Genomic DNA, 20,228 nt, shown 5'->3' on the forward strand with positions numbered 1-20,228 from the left:
ATCCATAGAGGTCTAGCCTTACATTTATTCAATGAGCCCACATTTGGAATGAATAAAGTGTAAATAAAGATATCCAAATATAATTCGATTCCTGTGTCAGTGCTGGCATTAGACACTGGACAGCTCAATTAGTAGATGCTATAGATAAAGACTTCCTTTACTTTCTGTGGAGAGAAAGCAGAGATAACCTTTTGAGTCCAGTCACTGGACCTCCAGCAATTTCTGTTTTTGTTGCAGATTTTAAACGTTTTCAGTGGCCAGCTGTACATTCTTTGAGAGTTCGGCTTTTTAACTAAACCTGCAATACTGTTTGCACTCTCTTGAAAAGCAAATTAGCATAATCCAATAATCAAATGAAATTTAAAACTCCAAAAATTATAGCTTCAAAGATTGAAGAAGCTTATCTTCCATTTGGGCAATTTCTAGGGTAATTAAGTATTTTAATTTTACTGTGTTGTGAATACAGTGTAGGCTTATATTGATAGATTAAATCTATCAGTTAAATTGGCTGTCTGTCTCCATGTCATAAATGTACCTCTTATAGTTCAAAATGCTGAAATTGGTAGGTATTAAACTCAAGTGAAAGTAAAATACTGTGGATGCTGGAACTCTGAAAGAAAACTTCAACTCTGAAAGACAGGAATCATCTTGGGCTCAAAACATTAATTTCTTCTCTCACTGCAGATGCTGCCAGACCTGCTAAGTTCCTCAGCATTTGATTTCTTTTTAGGGGTTTACTTGGATGTGCACAAGTCTACAATAATAACCTTTGAATGTCAAATATTTCAAGATAACTTAAGCCTTCTTTCAACGAATAAAAATTTCAGTACCAATAACCACTCATCTTTTCTTTATATTCATTAGTGGCATGTGGGCATTGCTGGCTAGACCAGCACTAATTGCCCAATCCTAATCATCCAGGGGGCAGTTAAGAGACAACCACATTAATGTGGATCTGGAATCACATGTAGACCAGACCAGGTAAGGATGGCAGATTTCCTTTCCTAAAAGGCATTAGTGAACCAGATGGGTTTATACAACAACTGATGGTGGTCATCATCACCAAGATGCTAGCTATTTATTCCAGAGTTTTAAAATTAATCTCAAATGTCATCAGCTGCTATGGTGGGATTCAAACCCATCTCCCTCGAACACGGACCTGGGATTCTGGATTACAAGAATTACTTGCTTCCCCAAAATCTCCTTTAAAAAAAAGTAAAATGCACCAAAGGCTTCAAAGGTGCATTACTAAACTAAAATGTCTTGTCCACAGCCACTATATGGGAAACTAAGAGAGATTATGAGACACTTGGTCAAAGACATAGGTTTTAGCAGAACCTTAAAGGAGAAGAATGAGGTGGAGGGATTCAGGGAGATAAAAGACAAGGTGGCACAACTGCCAAAGGCCACATGAGAAGCTGAAATTGGAATAAGTTGGATGGCTAAAAGGCTGGAGGAGGGGTAAGGGTTATAGAGGGAACTAAATAGAGGTTTATAAATTGTTGGGTCTCGAGTTAAAGTCGATTACTGAATACAGATCTGATGGATGAACAGGACTTGATACAAGTCAGGTTATGGACAGCAATGTTTCAGATGAAACCATTACAAAAAAACTGTCTTAATTCTTAAAAAAAATAAACTGGAGCTCATCAGTACCCAGCATCAGCACCTAGCAGAGACACGACCTACCTGAAGTGTTAGACGTTTGACTCCATCCCATACTAATCCAATGAATTCCTTCATTCTTTCCTCTGGACTACTCCATTCTTCAGAGCTTTGCATTACTTTTATTGGGACAGAGAACGGGCGAGATTCTGAAACAAAAAGAAATGACAGGGAAAATTATTTACAAAAGCCAATGTGAGGAAGCATTTTATATGAATGACATCCTTAAAATTCTCTCTAAACTTCACTGCAAAAATACTGAATTATAATTAGATTCAAAAATTACATCTGAAAATGGATTCATTCCAGTTTTACTGTTACTTTCCTAACCACAAGTAGTTTCATGAATGTTAATAAGTATTAAAGTAAAAAAGAAGTCCTGAACCATAGTTACTTAACAATATATATATTCATGAAAAGTAGTGGCAGTGTCCCTACCTCTCAGCTAAGTGGCCTGGGTTCAAGTTCCACCTGTTCCAGAGGTGTGTAATAATATCCCTGAACAGGAGTTGGGACATCATGTTGAGGTTGCACAAGATGTTGGTGAGGCCACTTTTGGAGCACTGTTCTGGTCATCTTGCTATAGGAAGGATATTATTAAATTGGAGAGGATTCAGAAAAGATTTACCAGGATGTTGCCTGGACTGGAGGGTTTGAGTTATAAAGGAGAGGGTGGACAGGCTGGATTTTTTTCTACTGGAGTGTAGGAGGTTGAGGGGTGACCTTAGAGAGGTTTATAAAATCATAAGAGGCCTTCATAAGGTGAATAGCAAAGGTCTTTTCCTGAGGAAACTAGAGCTGATTAGGAACAATCAGCAAATACCCATGTCCAAGCTGAAAATGGTCGTCTTTAACTTTTTGATATAGTCGATCACCCTTTGTGAATTAAGAAACCAGATTTCATCAGCAATGAAAGTTTTCAAAAACTGAATTCAAAAAGCCCTCTTCCAAGGAACTCATTAGTGAAATTAATCTTCATTCCCACTGTTCTCAGAGGGATTAACGTTTCTCTTTCACTCAATGTGCATTAATTTCCACAACGGCGAAATACTCCACTTTGAACAAGAAAAAATACCAAAGGATCCTAACCACAAATGTACAAAAAGTGTTTAATATTCATTCATAGGACGTGGCATTCATTTATTGTCCTTCCATAATTGCCACCAAGTTGTTGGAAAGCTGTGTTCTTGAACTGCATCAGTACAGGGGCAGAGGGACACCGACAACATTGTTAGCAAACAAGTTCCATATTTTGATCTTGTGACAGTGGAGGAATGATGATATTGTTCCAAGTCAGGGTGGTGAGTAGCTTGGAGGTGAACTTGCAGGTGGAGGTGTATCTGCTCCTTATGTTCTGCTAGATGGTGGAACTCACGGGTTTGGAAGGTACTATCAAAAGAACTTTGGTGAGTCACTGCAGCACGTGTAAATAAGATCATAAGACCATAAGACATGGGAGCAAAAAATAGGCTATTCAGTCCATTGAGTCTGCTCCACCATTCAATCATGGCTGATAAGTTTCTCAACCCCATTCTCCCACTTTCTTCCCATAACCCTTGATCCCCTTCACAATCAAGAACCTATCTATCTCAGTCTTAAATATACACAATAACCTGGCCTCCACAGCCATCTCCGGCAATGAATTCCATCGATTCACCACTCTCTGGATGAAAAAGTTTCTCCTTATCTCTGTTCTAAAAGGTCTTCCCTTTACTCTAACGCTATGCCCTGGGATCGTAGTCTCTCCCACCAATGGAAACATCGTCCCAACATTGAGTCTGTCCAGGTTATTCAGTATTCTGGATGTTTCAATTAGATACTCCCCTCATCTTTCTAAACTCCATCGAGTATAAACCCACAGTTCTCACACATTCCTCATATGTTAAGCTTTTCATTCTTGTGAACCTCCTCTGAATACACTCCAGGGATAGTACATTGTGCCACATTTCTGAGATAACTGCGCACAATACTCCAAATGTCGTCTGACCAAAGCCTTATAGAGCCTCAGAAGTACATCCCTTGCTTTTATATTCAAGTCCTCTCAAAATAAATACTACAATTGCATTTGCATTCCTAACTACTGACTCACCCTGCAAGTTTACCTTGAGAGAATCTTAAAGTAGAACTCCCAAGTCTCCTTGCACTACATACTTCTGAATTTACTCCCTATTTAGAAAATAGTCCATTCTTCTATTCTTCCAACCAAAGTGCATGACCTCACACTTCCCCACATTGTACTCCATCTGCCACTTCTTTGCCCACTCTCCTTACCTGTCCATATCCTTCTGCAGCCTCTCAACTCCTCAATACTATCTGTCCCTCTACCTATCTTTATACCTCTGCAAACTTAGCCAGAATATTCTCAGTTCCTTCATCGAGATTGTTAATGTATAAAGGAAAATTTGTGCTCCTAACACCAAGGCTTGCAGAACACCACTTGTTACTGGCTGCCATCCTGAGACGGACCCTTTCATCCCCACTCTCTGCTTTCTGCCAGACAGCCAAGCTTCTATCCATGATAGCACCAGACCTCTAACACCATGGGCCCTTATCTTACTCAACAGCCTCCTGTGTGGCACCTTGTCAAAGGACGTCTTGAAGTTCATTGGCTCTCCTTGGTCTAACCTGCTCATTACTTCCTCAAAGAATTCATCAATCTCCCCTTGATGAAACCATGCTGACTTTGCCCTATCTTACCATACACTTCCAAGTATTCAGAAATCTCAACCTTCACAATGGATTCCGGGATCTTACCCATGATCAAAGTTAAGCTAATCAGTCTGTAATTTTCCGTCTTTTGCCTTACTCCCTTATTAAACAGGGGTGTCACGTTAGCTCCCTGATGCTATCGATTCCTAAAGATCACCACTAATGCTTCCACTATCTCTACAGCTATCTCCCTTAGAACTCTGGGGTGTAGTCCATCTGGTCCAGGTGATTTATCCTGGATAAATAGTTTTCAATGCTGTCACTGTGCTTCAGTCGAGGAGGAAATGCTGGATGTGGTGACAAATCAGATGGGCTGCTGGTGGCTGAATGTTGTTAAGTTTCTTGAATATCATTGAAGCTGCACTCATCTAGATAACTAAAGGAAATTGCTTCTGACTCCTGTATTGTACACAGTGGACAAGACTTGTGGATGCAGGAGAGGACAGTCAACAGAATTTTGATAGTGTCTGATTCTGCAATGGTAGTACCACTGAAAGTCAAGAGTCAATGACTGAATGCTCTTCTGTTAGAGATGGCTATTGTCTGGCTCTTGGGTGATGCGAATGGTGCTTGCCACTTATCAGCCCTAAGGTTGAGTGTTGTCCAGGTACTGCGGCATTTGGACATGGAATCACAAAAGGTGATGAAAATTGGAGGGAAGAAGGGCCTGTTCCTGAGCTGTTAATTTTCAATTGTACAACCATCAGTGAACCACCTCTGACCTTATATAACCATAAAGAAATTACAGCAGAGAGAGACCATTGTTGTTGTGGTTCTGTTCGCCGAGCTGGAAATTTTTGTTGCAAACGTTTCGTCCCCTGTCTAGGTGACATCCTCAGTGCTTGGGAGCCTCCTGTGGCGCTTCTGTGGTGTTTCCTCCGGCATTTATAGTGGCCTGTCCCTGCCGCTTCCGGTTGTCAGTTTCAGCTGTCCGCTGTAGTGGCCGGTATATTGGGTCCAGGTCTATGTGTTTGTTGATGGAGTTTGTGGATGAGTGCCATGCTTCTAGGAATTCCCTGGCTGTTCTTTGTTTGGCTTGCCCTATAATGGTAGTGTTGTCCCAGTCGAATTCATGTTGCTTGTCGTCTGCGTGTGTGGCTACTAAGGATAGCTGGTCGTGTTGTTTTGTGGCTAGTTGATGTTCATGGATGCGGATCGTTAGCTGTCTTCCTGTTTGTCCTTTATACTGTTTTGTGCAGTCCTTGCATGGGATTTTGTACACTACATTAGTTTTGCTCATACCGGCCACTACAGCGGACAGCTGAAACTGACAACCGGAAGCGGCAGGGACAGGCCACTATAAATGCCGGAGGAAACACCACAGAAGCGCTTCACAGGAGGCTCCCAAGCACTGAGGATGTCACCTAGACAGGGGACGAAATGTTTGCAACAAAAATTTCCAGCTCGGCAAACAGAACCACAACAACGAGAACCTGAGCTACAAATCTTCTCCCAAACTTAGAGACTATTGTGTCTGCACCAGCGGAAGAAATTAGCAGCCCATTCTCATCCCAGTTACTAGCACCAGTTACTAGTTACAGGTTACAGCACTTCAGGTGCAGATCTAGTTTCATTTTCAATTAATTGAGGTTTCTGCCTCAGCCACTAAATTGGACTGTGACAACCAGTTATTCACCAATCTCTGGGTGAAAGAAAATTTCTTGAAACCACCCAGTCCTTCTACCAACTACCTTAAATCTGTGCCCTTGGAAACTGAGTTCTTCAGTAGAGGAAACAAGTCTTTGCTGTCCACTCGATCCAAACCCCTCATTACTTTGTACACCTCAATAAGGGGGCGAGTTAGCTCAGTTGGCTGGATAGCTGGTTTGCAATGCCATGTGATACCTTGGAATCAATTCCCATACCAACTCAGGTTACTAAAAAAACTTCTTCTCAACCGTCAGGTTAAAACATCACCTGTCATCTCTCTTTAATGAGAGAGCCTCCCTGTGGTCTGGTACGACCATTGGAACTTTACCTTTCACTTTTACCTTTTAACTAAGTCACCCCTCAGCCCCCTCTATTTTAAGGGAAAGGTTATCCAATATTTTCTTATAGCTGCAATTTCCAAACTGAATTAAAGTTCTCTGTGCTTTTTCAGCAGTAACTAAGTCCTTATCGTAAAGTAGTGACCAGAACTGTACAAATAGATCCAGCTGTGGCCTAACTGCCTTATAGCACTGCATCTCTGCTCTTACCTTATCCAATGAAGGAATGCATCCCATACGGTTTCCTTACCACCTTTTCTACTTGACTTTCCATCTTCAGAGACCTATGGATGTACACTCCAAGCTCTTCCACTTGCTCTGCCCCTCTAAATATCCTCCCAGTTATTATGTATTCCCTTCCTTTGTTCACCTTCCCCAAAAGCATTTACTCACTATTCTCCAGATTGCATTTTATTTGCCACCTTTCCATCCACTCAATGCAACTATTGATATCATTCAGCAGTCGACAGCCATGCTCTTCACTATCACTGACATGGCCAATTTTGTGTTGTCTGCAAAATTTCCAACCATCCCTCCCACATTTCAATCTGAATTATTAATATATACAATCAAGGGATCCAAAACTGAGCCCTGTGGAACACCACTGGAAACTGCTTCCTATTCACAAAAATATCAGTCAACCATTTTGGATCCAACCTGCCACTTTCCCCTACATCTCAGGGGATTTAACTTTTCTTAATAGTTTGCCATGTGGAATCTTGTCTAATGCATTATTAAAATCCATGTCAACAGTATCTAGTGTACTATCATTATGGATGTTCCTTGTTACTTCCTCAGAATATTCAATTCAAATGACATGACTTTCTCTGAAACCATGCCTCCCCAAATCATACTTAATTCTATTTCTCAAAAGTTATTTCACTAATTTGCCCATAACCAAGGTCAGACTAACTGCCCTGTAATTATTTGTCCTATCCCTTGCAAGCTTTTTGAACAATCAGCGGGAATAACTGAGTAATAGATGGCCGTTACCAGGAAGCAGCTGACAATGGCTGGGTCCAGGACACCACCCTGAGAGAACTCCTGCAATAACATCCTGGGGACGAGATGATGTTGACTATCACAACAATGTTCCCGTTGTGCTGTGTATGACTGTAACCAGCTTTCCCCAGTTGCCACTGACTCCAGTTTTTTTAGTGCACCTTGACGCAACACTTGATCAACTGTTGCCGTCAAGGGCAGTCACCCCCCTTTCCCCGCTCAAGTTCTACTGGCCTTTCAAGATTAATGCTACCCTGTGCAGCCATGGTTGATGATTGCTCTACACTTTTCCAGGTGTTCTTGTTAAACTTGTTAATAATAAAGCCCATTCAACCTGGGTGCTCCAGTACACAACCAACAAATGATTTTTTTTTTAAATCATTCTCCAGCTCTAACTTTTCAAGATTTTTTAAAAAGTGTCTTGGGCATTTTAACATTTAAGTTTTATAGCAGTGTGCTGCCTCTTGACAAGTACAATCCCTGTGAAATGTGCTTACAATTCTTGGAGTTTGCCCTCCATTACGTCACTACAAGGAACTTTGGTAGGGTCAATACAAGTGCAGTCAACAGGCAAAGTTCCACTGTGCTATGTTTACAGATTGGAACATGTGCTGTCAGAAAATCTGAGCTTGCATGGTTTGGCTACTTAATTGACCAAAGAAACATTGTAGCAGGAGTAGGCTGTTCACCATCACAAGCCTGCCTCATCATTGACTTAGATTACAGTTTATTTGCATTTGAACTCATTCGTTTCATTACATTTGAACTTCATCCTGCATCCCTTGCTACCCTGGCCTAACACAAATTGGTCAATTTTGATCTTAGAATTTTCACATGACTTTGAATCTCAACTTTTTTTTCTAGGAGGAAGGGAATTAAAAAAAACGCAGTCTTCATCTGATCTGGTCTACATATGACTCCAGGCCTATAAGCAGTTTGGATGATTCTTAACTGCCCTCTGAAATGGTCTAGCAAGCCATTCCATAAAACAATAAGATGTAGTAACGGAAGAAGGCAATTCAGCCCATTGAGTCTACTCCATCATTCAATGAGGTCATGGCTGATCTGATAATCCACAATTCCATTTTCCTCCATTTTCACCACAAACAGTTTCTCTACTGATCAAAAATCTCTGCCTCAGCCTTGAATATAGTTAAGACCTACCCTCGACAACCCTCTGCGGTAAAGAATTCCAAAGCTTCACCAATACCTCTCAGAACAGAAATATTCAGAAGAGTAATCCCTGTCTTAAATGTGCAACCGCTTATTCTAAGGTTATGCTCTCTGGTCCTACACTCTCCCTGCATCTACCCTGTCTAGTAACTTAAGATAAGGTTGCCTCTCAGTCTTCAAAATTCCAACAAGTACACACCTAATCTACTCAACTTCTCCTGATAATTCAGTCCCTTCATACCTAGCATCGTTCTTTTCTAGACTGCCTCCAATGCCAGTAGATCTTCCCTTAGTGGGTGGCACGGTGGCACAGTGGTTAGCACTGCTGCCTCACAGCGCCAGAGACCCGGGTTCAATTCCCGCCTCAGGCGACTGACTGTGTGGAGTTTGCACGTTCTCCCCGTGTCTGCGTGGGTTTCCTCCGGGTGCTCCGATTTCCTCCCACAGTCCAAAGATGTGCAGGTCAGGTGAATTGGCCATGCTAAAATTGCCCGTAGTGTTAGGTAAGGGGTGAATGTAGGGGTATGGGTGGGTTGCGCTTCGGCGGGGCGGTGTGGACTTGTTGGGCCGAAGGGCCTGTTTCCACACTGTAAGTAATCTAATCTTATCTAATCTAATCTAATCTAATCTAGATAAGGGGACTATTCACAGTACTCCACCTGTATTCTGACTCATGCCATGTTAGTTGGTTTTGAGAAGATTTCTGGCTCAGGTTGAGATTCTAGATGTAAGTTTGCTCGCTGAGCTGGAAAGTTCATTTTCAGACGTTTCACCACCATAATAGGTAACATCGTCTGTGAGCCTCCAGTGAAGCGCTGCTGTTATGCCGTGCTTTCTATTTATGTGTTGATGTTTCCTTGGGTTGGTGATGTCGTTTCCCGTGTTGGTAATGGCATTTCCTGTTCTTTTTCTCAGAATGTGGTAGATGGAGTCCAAATTGATGTTTGTTGATAGAATTCCAATTGGAATACCATGCTTCTAGGAATTCTTGTCTCTCTCTCTCTCTGTTTGGCTTGGCCCAGGATAGATGTGTTGTCCCACTCAAAGTAGTCTCCTTCCTCATCTGTATGTAAGGATACTAGCGATAGTGGGTCATGTCTTTTTGTGGCTAGTTGATATTCATGTCCCCTGGTGGGAAATTAGTCTAGCAAACCTTCTCTGACCTGCATCTAACGCAATTACATCCCTCATAAAATGCCTTCTGAAAATCCAAATATATTACATGCCTTGATTCCCCTTTATCAATCTTGCCTGTCACCTCCTCAAAGAATTCTAGTAAATTTGTCAGGATCGATTTCTCCTTCATGAAGCCATGTTGATGCTCTGTAATATTTCGAAATGCTCTGCAATTACATTCTTCGTTACAGACTCACCGTTTTATCAAAAGCAGATAGTAAGCTAACGGGCCTCCTGTTTCTTTTTGTTTTCTGTTTTTCTTGAATGAAGATGTTACATTGGCAGCTTCCAATCCTCTAAGGATCATCAGGAGATTACCACCACTGCACCCACCATCTCTGTAGCTAGTTTCTTTAATTTCCCAGAATGTATCCCACCAGGTCCCACGGTACTTAGCAGTCTTTAACCCTGTTGGTTTCTCTGTCACATTTGTTTCGTAGTGATGTTTATTGTATTTATTTCATCTTTTCCTTTTGTCTCTTGAACTTTTGGAGTGCTATTACTGTCAGTTGTAGCTATATTCTATGTTCAATTGCATCAACGACTGAAATGTTCAAAAAAGTAATGAAACTAGTTGGAACACCCGGGATACCTCAAGCAAATGAACAGCAACAGTTCAAGAATGCAGTTCACCACTACCTTCTCAATAGCAATAAATGTTGCCCCAGCCAGTGACATCTACAATAAATCAATAAACAAAGTTTCAGATGTTCAGCATTGCCACTGGAAAATTGATTGCAAGCAAGGTTGACAGTGGCTTTTCCTACTGTCATTCTCAAACCTCTTATGTCATTGCTCAGGCTAATCTAAAAGCCTTCACAACTGATATTATAATACTGGCCTCTAATTTTGAGTATCAAACTTCAGAAAGTGCAATTATTCATTGAGCTTTGGGAAGATTTTAAAAACATTCCTCAGTAACAGCTTCTTTTGTTTTAATAAGTTTAGTGTCGAACAATACCTTGCAATGTTTCTGGAGTAGCCAAGGAGGCTTTCAAAGATAATTGGCAACTGTGAACAAATATAAACTATTGAGAATATCAGAACACCTCTGAGTTGGAATGATCAAAACAATGCAATGATACAGTTGAATAATTATAAATAGGATCATAAAGCCAGAGATCATGACAGCATTAATTTTTAACCAATGAGGGTAATATGTTCCTTGTAAAATTACTTCTCATAAGTTATATGTTTTGATTTTTTTTTCCATGAAGGATGCAACTTGGATTTGTGTTGCACCTTTCAGTAGCTCAAGATACAGTAAGGCATTTTGCAATTCAGTGAGATATTTCTGAAGTGTGATCTGTATTGTAGTTTCAGAGCCGTGAGTTATGCCCTCAATACTATACAAAGCATGCATTATTGCACTTACTGAAATGGAACTTCCTGACCATTTACCATGGCAAACTAAATCCCTTGGATGCAGTGAGAAGAGGAAAGTTGGATGGGAAGATGCACACAACCAAGATGAAGGGAAAATTGAACAGATTTCCTTTCAAACATACATTCTGTTCTGTCCACCCTGATTTTTCCTATCAGTTGCAGTGTGCAGCAAGCTAGCATGGCCAGGGGTAACAATAATTATAAATAAATCTACAATTAAGACATAAAAATTAATATAAATGTTCTCAGTGCGATCTTCTGCATTGATGAAAAATCCCAGCTCAAAGGATGAACAGAAACTGATAAAAGTGAAGGTCCAATGCTAGCAAATCACAATAAAGCTATTTGAGTCAATGGAGCCTAGCTATGTGTGAAAGTGGGAACTGCAGATGCTGGAGATTAGAGTCAAGAGCATGGTGCTGAAAAAGCACAGCAGGTCAGGCAGTATCCCAGGAGCAGGAGAATCGACATTTGGGGCAAAAACTCTTCATCAGGAATGAGGCTGTGAGTCGAGGGGGTGGAGAGATAAATGGGAGGGGGTGTGGCTAGGGGAAGGTAGCTGAGAGTGCGATAGGTGGATGGAGGTGGGGCAAATGGTGATAGATCAGAGGGGAGGGTGGAGCGGGTAGATGGGAAGGAAGATGGACAGGGAGGACAGGTCATGAAGGCAGTGCTGAGTTGGAAGTTGGATCTGGGATCAGGTGGGGGGAGGGGAAATGAGAAAACTAGTGAAATCCACATTGATACCATGGGGTGAGAGGGTCCCGAGGCAGAAGATGAGGTGTTCTTCCTCCAGGCGTTGGGTGGTTAGGGATTGGCGATGGAGGTGGTCCAGGACCTGCATATGTCTTTGGTGGCGTGGGAGGGGGAGTTGAAGTGTTCGGCCATGGGGCAGTGGGGTTGGCTGGTGTGGGTGACCCGGAGACGTTCTCTGAACGCTCTGTGAGTAGGCGTCCAGTCTCCCCAATGTAGAGGAAACCGCATCGGGAGCAACGGATACAGCAAGTGACGTGTGTGCAAGTGCAGGTGAAACTTTGAAGAATGTGGAAGGCTCCTTTGGGGCCTTGAATGGAGATGAGCGGGGAGGTATTGACACAGGTTTTTAAATTCCTGCAGTGTCAGCGGATGGTGCTGGGAGTGGAGAGTGGGTTGGGACCTGACGAGGGAGTTGCAGAGGGAACAGTCTTTACAGGAAATGGATAGGGGTGGGGAAGGATATATATCTCTCTGGTGATGGGGTCCGTTTGTAGATGGCGGAAATGGCAGAGGATCAAGCGGAGCCTAGCTATAGTTCACTCAGAAAACAGAAAGCAACAATCAGCTGAAAAATGTGAAAAGAAGAGAGTATGTTCCATAAGGAAAACTGATCCCATTACAATTGGAATATTAATTTCTTCTCATATCAGCTACTTATAATCCAAACTGTAAAACTAACAAAGTCACATTTTAAAAGAACATGCTGCCATAAACGTTGAAGCTGTCACTCGCTCATCGAGAATAAAAAATAGAAGCTTTTTTATCAATGACTACAGCAAGATTACATTTGTGTAATGTTATCCATGTAAAATGTTTTTGCACCTCCAAGTGTATTAAGTCTTAGATCACGTTGCCTCTGATTTTTCTGTCAACAGAACATGTTCCACGCTAAGTATTTCCACATGACTCATCAAAGTTACTTTTCCTCAAACACTTATAGAGTCATACAGTCAAACAGCATGGAAAGAGATTTTTTTGGTCCAACTCGTCCATGCCGACCATGTTCACAAACTAAACTAGTCAAAAGAACTCTGAGCAGGAGTAGGCCGTCTCGCCCTTCGAGCCTGCTCTGCCGTTCAATAAGATCATGGCAGATCTATTGGTGGCCTCAGCTTCACTTACCCATCCTCTCACTATAATCATTAATTCTTTACTGTTCAAAAAAATTACCTATCTTACCTTTAAAAACATTTACTGAGGAAGCCTTAACTACTTCACTGGGCAGGGAATTCCATAGATTTAAAATCCTTTGGGTGGAGAAGTTCCTTCTCAATTCAATCCAAAATCTGCTCCCACCCCACCAATTTTGAGGCTATGTCCTGTTGTCCTAGTTTCACCCACCAGTGGAAACATTCTCTCTACTTCTGTCCGATTTATTCCCTTCATAATTTGCCATGTAGCCACACATGCCTGCATTTTGCCCATATCCCTCCAAACCTTTCCTATTCATGTTATTAACCAAATGTCTTACAAACGTTGTAAATGTAAAAGGGTATCTTTTATAACATATAGTGTTCAAAGATGCAGAATGCATTCCAAATATGATCTTGTCAATGAAGTTTAGAGAGTTAAATAGCTGATCTCATTTATAATTATGTGCTTCTGTAGTATACTGTACTTGGTTCTTCATTGAGCTTTTTAATAATCACTCATAAGTACATTGAGACCTTTATTTATTTGTCACCATTGTTTTAACAAGTAACATTAATTTCAATACATGTTTAATCATAAACAACTTTTTGATTGTTGTGTCATAACTTCTTAGTCAGCATTTAACATTTTGGTATTTTCCTTCCTAGTCTTTCATGTAATTATCCAAATGTCTTTTATAGAAGTATTGCAAATCACTCTATAATTTTGATAAAGATTAGGGTGGCACGGTGGTTAGCACTGCTGCCTCAGGGTGCAAGGGACCTGGGTTCGATTCCAGCCTCGGGCAACTGTCTGTGTGGAGTTTGCACATTCCCCCAACATCTGCGTGCGTTTCCTCTGGGTGCTCCAGTTTCCTCCCACAGTCCAAAGATGTGCAGGTTAGCTGAATTGGCTGTGCTAAATGTTCAGGGATGTGTAGGTAAGGTACATTAGAGAGGGGAACTGTTAAGTAATAGGGTAGGGGAATGGGTCTGGAAAGGATACTCTTCGGAGGATCTGTATGGACTTCTTGGGCCAAAATGGACTGTTTCCACGCTGTAGGGAACCTATAATTCGCTCCGCATCTATAAAATCAGTCTTCAAAATTTTCTTTGAAGTCACCGTGACTAGAGGTTTTGTCCTGCAACTTCATTCTCCCACAAATTTATTGTCGTAGGGCTAGACATTTTTGATCTCAGTTTTAACTGCCACTGGAAATGAAGTGTTCAGTTTTATGTTATATTGCTCAATGTGCCATTTAATATAGCATCTACCCCTACCTTCTTTATGTCTTTATAATGAGCTTATTCCGTCACTGATTCAGCCTCCCCACCCCCTTCATTCTGGCTGCCCCTGAGCTACTCACATACCTTAAATATTAAAGAAACTCTCCTGATTACCATAATATCATTCCTTGGAGTGTTGTTTAAAACAAACTGTGGCTGAAACTTTACAGAAGTATTGCAAATCACTCTGTAACTTTGACAAAGACCAGTAGAATCCATGGGGAAACAGCAGAGACAGATTTACTAGGAGCTTCCTCACTAACCTTTAATCAGAAAAAATAACATGCTCAACTACTAGATCCAAGCCAGCATTTGCATAACTCCAAACTCTCCAAGGGCTCTCCACCATCTATAAGACATAAATCAGGACTATGATGGTATATTCTCCACCAGCCTAGAGAATTACAGCTACAACATCATTCAAAGAGTCTAACATTATAGAGGACAAGACAAATAGATTGGCAACTCATTTGCCTGATGAGATATCTACAGACTCCACCATAGACAAACTGGCTACACAGCACAATATCTAGATGATGTACTGCAGAGAATGGTGAGTGATGATCCTGGGCTTTTCTTTTCTTATGTAGCACATTAGCTCTGTGGTAAGTTTGACATTCCTTTTGAATTAACCTTATAATAACCAAACCCAATAAGATGGGGAAGCAAGTTCATCTGTCCTCAACTGTGAACACATCGATTTGGAGGTATCCTGTCTGGAATCCTAATGAATTAGATTTATTCACCCAGGACCAATTTTAACATGATCAGTAACTGAGTCTAAAATTAATAAGATAGATCATTGGGCAGTCAATTTAGGAATCAGATAATGTGGGTGTCACTGGCTAGATCAGCACATACTGATCATCTCAATTGCATTAAGGAGGTGGTGAGCTGTTTCCTTGAACCACAGTGGTCTATGCTTTCACCCACAATGTTATTAGGAAAGGAGTTTCAAAGTTTTGACCCAGCAACAATGAAGGAACAGTAATTTATTTCCAAGTCAGAATGCGGTGTTGTGTGGAAAGGACCTTGCAGATGTGGTGCACCCTTGTATTTGCTGCTCTTGTCATATGGGGTGATATAGGCTTGGAAGGTGATGAAAACGAAGTCTTGGTGAGCTGTTGCAGTGTATCATGTAAATGGTAAATATTGTTGTTACCATGTATCAGTCGTGCAGGGAGTGAATATTGAAGGTATTAGATATGGTGTCTGTCAAACAGGGCTTTGTCCTTGATTGTGCTGAGCTTTGTGTGTTGTTGGAGTTGCACCCATCTCGGCATGAGGAGAATATTCCATTACTCTCCCAACTTGGGCCTTGTAGATAGCGGACGAGCTGTGAAAAGTTACAAGTTGAGTAGCTCATCACAGGATTCCTAGCCTCTGCCCTGCTCTTATAGCCACAATATGTATATGGTTTGTCCAGGTCAGTTTCTGGATGAATGGTAACCATATGTTGATACTGGGGAACTGAGCTGAAAATGTGTTGCTGGAAAAGCGCAGCAGGTCAGGCAGCATCCAAGGAGCAGGAGAATCAACGTTTCGGGCATGAGCCCTTCTTCAGGGGACTGAGCAATGGTCCTGCCACTGAATGGTCAAGGGACAATGTTTGCAATCTGTCTTGTTGGGGATGGTCAATGCCACACAAATGCCAACTCCAAATGTCACTTGCCTAACTTATCAGCCCAAGTTTGAATGCTGTCTATATCTTAGTGCATCTGGACATAAAATGAGCAGTTGCAAATGGTGTTGATCATTGCGCAATCATAACAAGCATCCCTCATTGCATGAGGGAGGGAAAGCCAATGATGAAGCAGCCAAAAATGCTTGGACCTACTGCACTACTATGAAAATAGACCATAAGACATAGGAGCAGAAGTAGACCATTCAGCCCATCAAGTCTGCTCTACCAGTCAATGAGATCATGGCTGATTTAATAATCCTCAACACATTTTCCTGCCTTTTCCCCATAACACTCAATTCCGTAACTGATTCCATCAAACCTCAACAGACCTGTGATAAAGAATTTCACAGATTCACAACCCTCTAAGAAGTTCTTCCTCATCACTGTCTTAAATGTGCGACTCTTTAATCTGAGATAATGCCGTCTGGTCCTCGCCCACAATGGGAAACAACCTCTCTGCATTTACTTTAGTGTATTTTTCAATAAGGTCACCTCTCATTTTTCTATATTCCAACGAGTACAGTTTCAATCTACACAACATTTTCTCATAAGTCAGTCTCACCTGGTATCACCTTAGAGAATTTTCTTTGGACTGCCTCCAATGCCAATATATCTCTCTCAGAACTGTTCAAAGTATTCCAGCTGCTGTCTGACCAAGGCTCTGCATAATTTTAGTAAAACCTCCTTACATTTATTTTCCATTCCCTTTGAAATTATTGTCAATATTCAATTTGCCTTCCTTATATTTGTGGAACTTGAATGCTAGCTTTTTATCATTCATGGATGAGAACCCCCAAATCCTTCTGTTCTGTAAATTTTTGCAGTCTTTCTTCATTTAAAAATATACAGTTCTTCTATTCTTCCTGCAAAATGCAGGAGGAACTCATACAGTAAAGTTTTTACAGAGGCAATTGTCCACCAACAACTACAACCATCTTCCATTGTGCTGGATATGACTCCAACTAATTTTCCACACTTCCCATTGACTCCAATTTTGCTAGGGCTCCTTGATGTCATATAATGTCAAACTTTGTCTTGATGTGAAGAGCTGTCATCCTCAATTCCTTGCTTGACTTCAGCTGTTTAGTCTACATTTGGACTTAAAGCTACAATGAGGTTAGGAGTTGAGTGGCAATGACAGAACACAAACTGAGGAGCAGTAAGTAGATCACCCCGGCAAATGCTTTCTAGACGGTATTGTCAGTCATACATTTCATCCCTCTGATGATGACTGAGGTTAGATAAACTGACAAATGTCTGGGTTGGATTTGTCCTATTTTCTGTGTACAGGGCATACTAGACAGTTTTCCACAATAAAAGATGCAGTTTTGTAGCTGTACTTGAACAACTGTTTAGAGACATGGCTAGTTTATAAGTGCAAGTCTTCATTATTATTCCCAGGATGTTTTCCGGGATCCCTTTATCATATCCAGTGCCTTCAGCCATCTCTTGCTATCACATGAAGATATCAGCAGCTGGATGAAATGGCTAATCATCCACTCAGCATACCTAGCTTAAGATGCTTCCAAATGCTTCAGCCTTGCCTTTTGCATTAATGTAGTGGCCTCTGTCATTATTGAGGATGGGAATATTTGTGTAGCCTTTTTCTTCAACAATCAGTGTTTCAATTGTCCACCATCATTCATGACTGCATGGATCAGGACTGCAAATCTTGTTGTTTAGGTCTATACATCAGATGCTGCTTACATTGCTTAGCATGCAAGCTGTTTGGTACTGTATCTTCACCAAACCGACAACTTATTTTTAGGTATGCCTCCTAGCATGCTCTTCTGCACCCTGCATTGACAAACAACCAGCAGTGTTCATGACCAATAACAGTCTGGTCTGGGACAACTGATCTCATTGATATTTATTAAAGATTTGGATTTTGGTATTTTGGCATAAATCCAAAGTTTGGAATGATACACAATTAAGAGAAGCAGCAGACCATTCAGTACCTCAAACATTCTCCATGATTTAATGAGAATATGGTTGATCCTCAACATGAGCTCCACTTTTCTTCCGAGCAATAGTCTGAGATTAAGCCAGTCTTAATTGCAACCTTTGGGTCATAACTGATCTCAAACTTATCTCCATGCAAGTTCCAAAACCAAATTCCCCCTCCGAACACCACCCAACTTCATAATCATCCATAAGCTTGAGTTCATCCAAATTTCAAATATCCTTGTCTTAAATCTCAATATGTCCCCTTCCCCTACTATCCCTGTACTCACTGAGTATATTGGTTGCTGGTCAAGCACATTTTAATTTTAAAATTCTCATCCATTTTTAAAAAACTCTTACAACCTTGACTCCCCAATTCTAATCTCCTCCAATCCTATATCCTCCTAGATATCTGTGCTCGGCTAATTCGGGCTAGCTGATTTTAAATGCCCTGACATCAGTCACAATGTTGAGAGGCCATAAGCTCTGGTATACCTTGTTTCATATATCTTGCTTGCTTCCTTTAAGACACTGCTTAAAATCTTCCTCTAACCAAGCTTTAGACATTGGGCCCTATAACTCCTATGTAATTAATTGTCATATTATTTTATAATGCCCCTCTGAAGATTTTATTGTATTAAAGGACCCGTGTAAGTAATGAGTAAATCTATTTGTAATAACTATTGCATACAAAGTGCCTTTGATACAGCAGTGTGCCCAACATGTCTGTGTAATCACATTCGAGATTCAAACCATTCCCGTAGCATTAGATGATGGCCTGGTGGATGCCAAGACTAATAGGGTAATAACAAAGGAGCCCCTGTTGTTGATGAAACCAAAATAAGGGGTATGAGGAGAAAAAATTCAGGAAAAGGTGCTAAAGCGTCTACTTTCAAGGGGAAGCAAACTTGAAGGTTCCAATTGAAAAGTGGAGTCAATGCTGTCGAAAAAGAGACAGAAACTGAGGACAGGGCTCTGTTCAGCAGCGGAATTAGAGAAAATAAAATCCAGTTCATTCATAGTTGTGAGAGTAACTGATCCACTTTCAGCTACAATTGCTGTTGTTACGTTCTGAAAACCTATGTCTATGCTTATAATTTGTCACTTAGTGACAAATAGGTACTTCTCATGAATTCAAATTCATCAATTACGCAATTAGGCATTTTTGTCAATTATTATCACACATTATGCCTAATATATGAAATGCACAGACTTTGATGATGCCAAATAAAAAGAGGGAAGACAAATCCATCAAATATCAGACCCATACCAACCTATTACTCATTATTGATTCATATAATTGTATTTTGACTTCCCTTTCCAAAGATTCCTTTAGTTTTTCATCCTGGTAATAGATGTTCTTCAGTTGTTGGCATTGTAATGACTACATGGCATTGCTAACATCAAAACTCTTGCAGCTCATTCCCCTGCACACCACTCAGGGATTCCACAAACATTTACATAATCAACCAACATGGCAAACAAGTTTGACAAAAACAAAATTGGGCATTCTACTATGATACATTCTTTTTAAGTTCCTCATTACACAAATAATATTCACATTTTATGTTTAAACATTTACTTAAAGACTGTAACAGAATACAGTGCATTATTTTAAAAGAGACATCAAGCTAACCAGCTCAATTAAATATTTTCCTTATTATCCTTCCAACTCCAATGCAGTATCTTTAATACCATGTTTGGGATGCAGATGTTTTTCATGTTTCAACTTTGTTTAAAATATTTTTTTAAAAACTTTTCTTTGATCATGACGCTATTCCTCCATAAATAAACATCAATGCTTTTCCAAACTTACCCCCCTCACACAAACAGACAACAGGGTTTAATTTCCTTAAACACAACACAGATGCCCAAAAATTATTGTAAGACTAGGCAATAATACCAATGATTTTTTTAAAGGGAAAAAAACATCAGTCTTGCTATTTTCAGGTTCTTTGGCTGATCAAGTCCTTATGTTAAAATGGATTTCTATAATTTTGATTTGAAACATAAAGAACCAGGCCTGATTATAGTGAGACCAATATGATGCTATTCTGCAAAGTCCAAGGCAGTGCTCTACATAAGCTATATCTGTGTCACTGTAAAAGTATAACAATGATAGCTCTTATCATTGTACTTAGAGTATGTCATGTCATACAGCCCCCTATCCCATCAAAAGGATTTTTAAGGTTGAGCAAGCAAGATCAACATTAAAACCTGACAGTCTGCACAAACTTACAGATTATTAAAAAAAAAGCATTCATATGACTCGTTTCACAACTTAAGGATATCCTTAAACACTTGACTGCACATTTCAAGTACAGTCAC

At 40.6% G+C, this 20,228-nt stretch overlaps 1 protein-coding gene across 4 annotated transcripts in view; it reads right to left on the reverse strand.

Moving 5' to 3' along the window:
• vps13b (vacuolar protein sorting 13 homolog B) overlaps window positions 1-20,228 on the reverse strand; it is a 977,967-nt gene that overhangs the window by 426,281 nt on the left and 531,458 nt on the right. For all 4 annotated transcript variants that reach the window (XR_015757055.1, XM_043687669.2, XM_043687667.2 and 1 more), the window contains exon 22: window positions 1,690-1,814. Coding sequence is in view for 3 of the 4 variants with exons in the window: in XM_043687669.2 (XP_043543604.2) it covers window positions 1,690-1,814 (125 nt within the window). In the remaining variant the exon portion in view is untranslated. The remainder of the gene's footprint in view (window positions 1-1,689; window positions 1,815-20,228) is intronic.

The sequence above is a fragment of the Chiloscyllium plagiosum genome, unplaced genomic scaffold (assembly GCF_037043375.1).
Source record: "Chiloscyllium plagiosum isolate Xiang-an unplaced genomic scaffold, Cpla_swu_hap1 HiC_scaffold_4, whole genome shotgun sequence".
Taxonomy (NCBI): Eukaryota; Metazoa; Chordata; class Chondrichthyes; order Orectolobiformes; family Hemiscylliidae; genus Chiloscyllium; species Chiloscyllium plagiosum.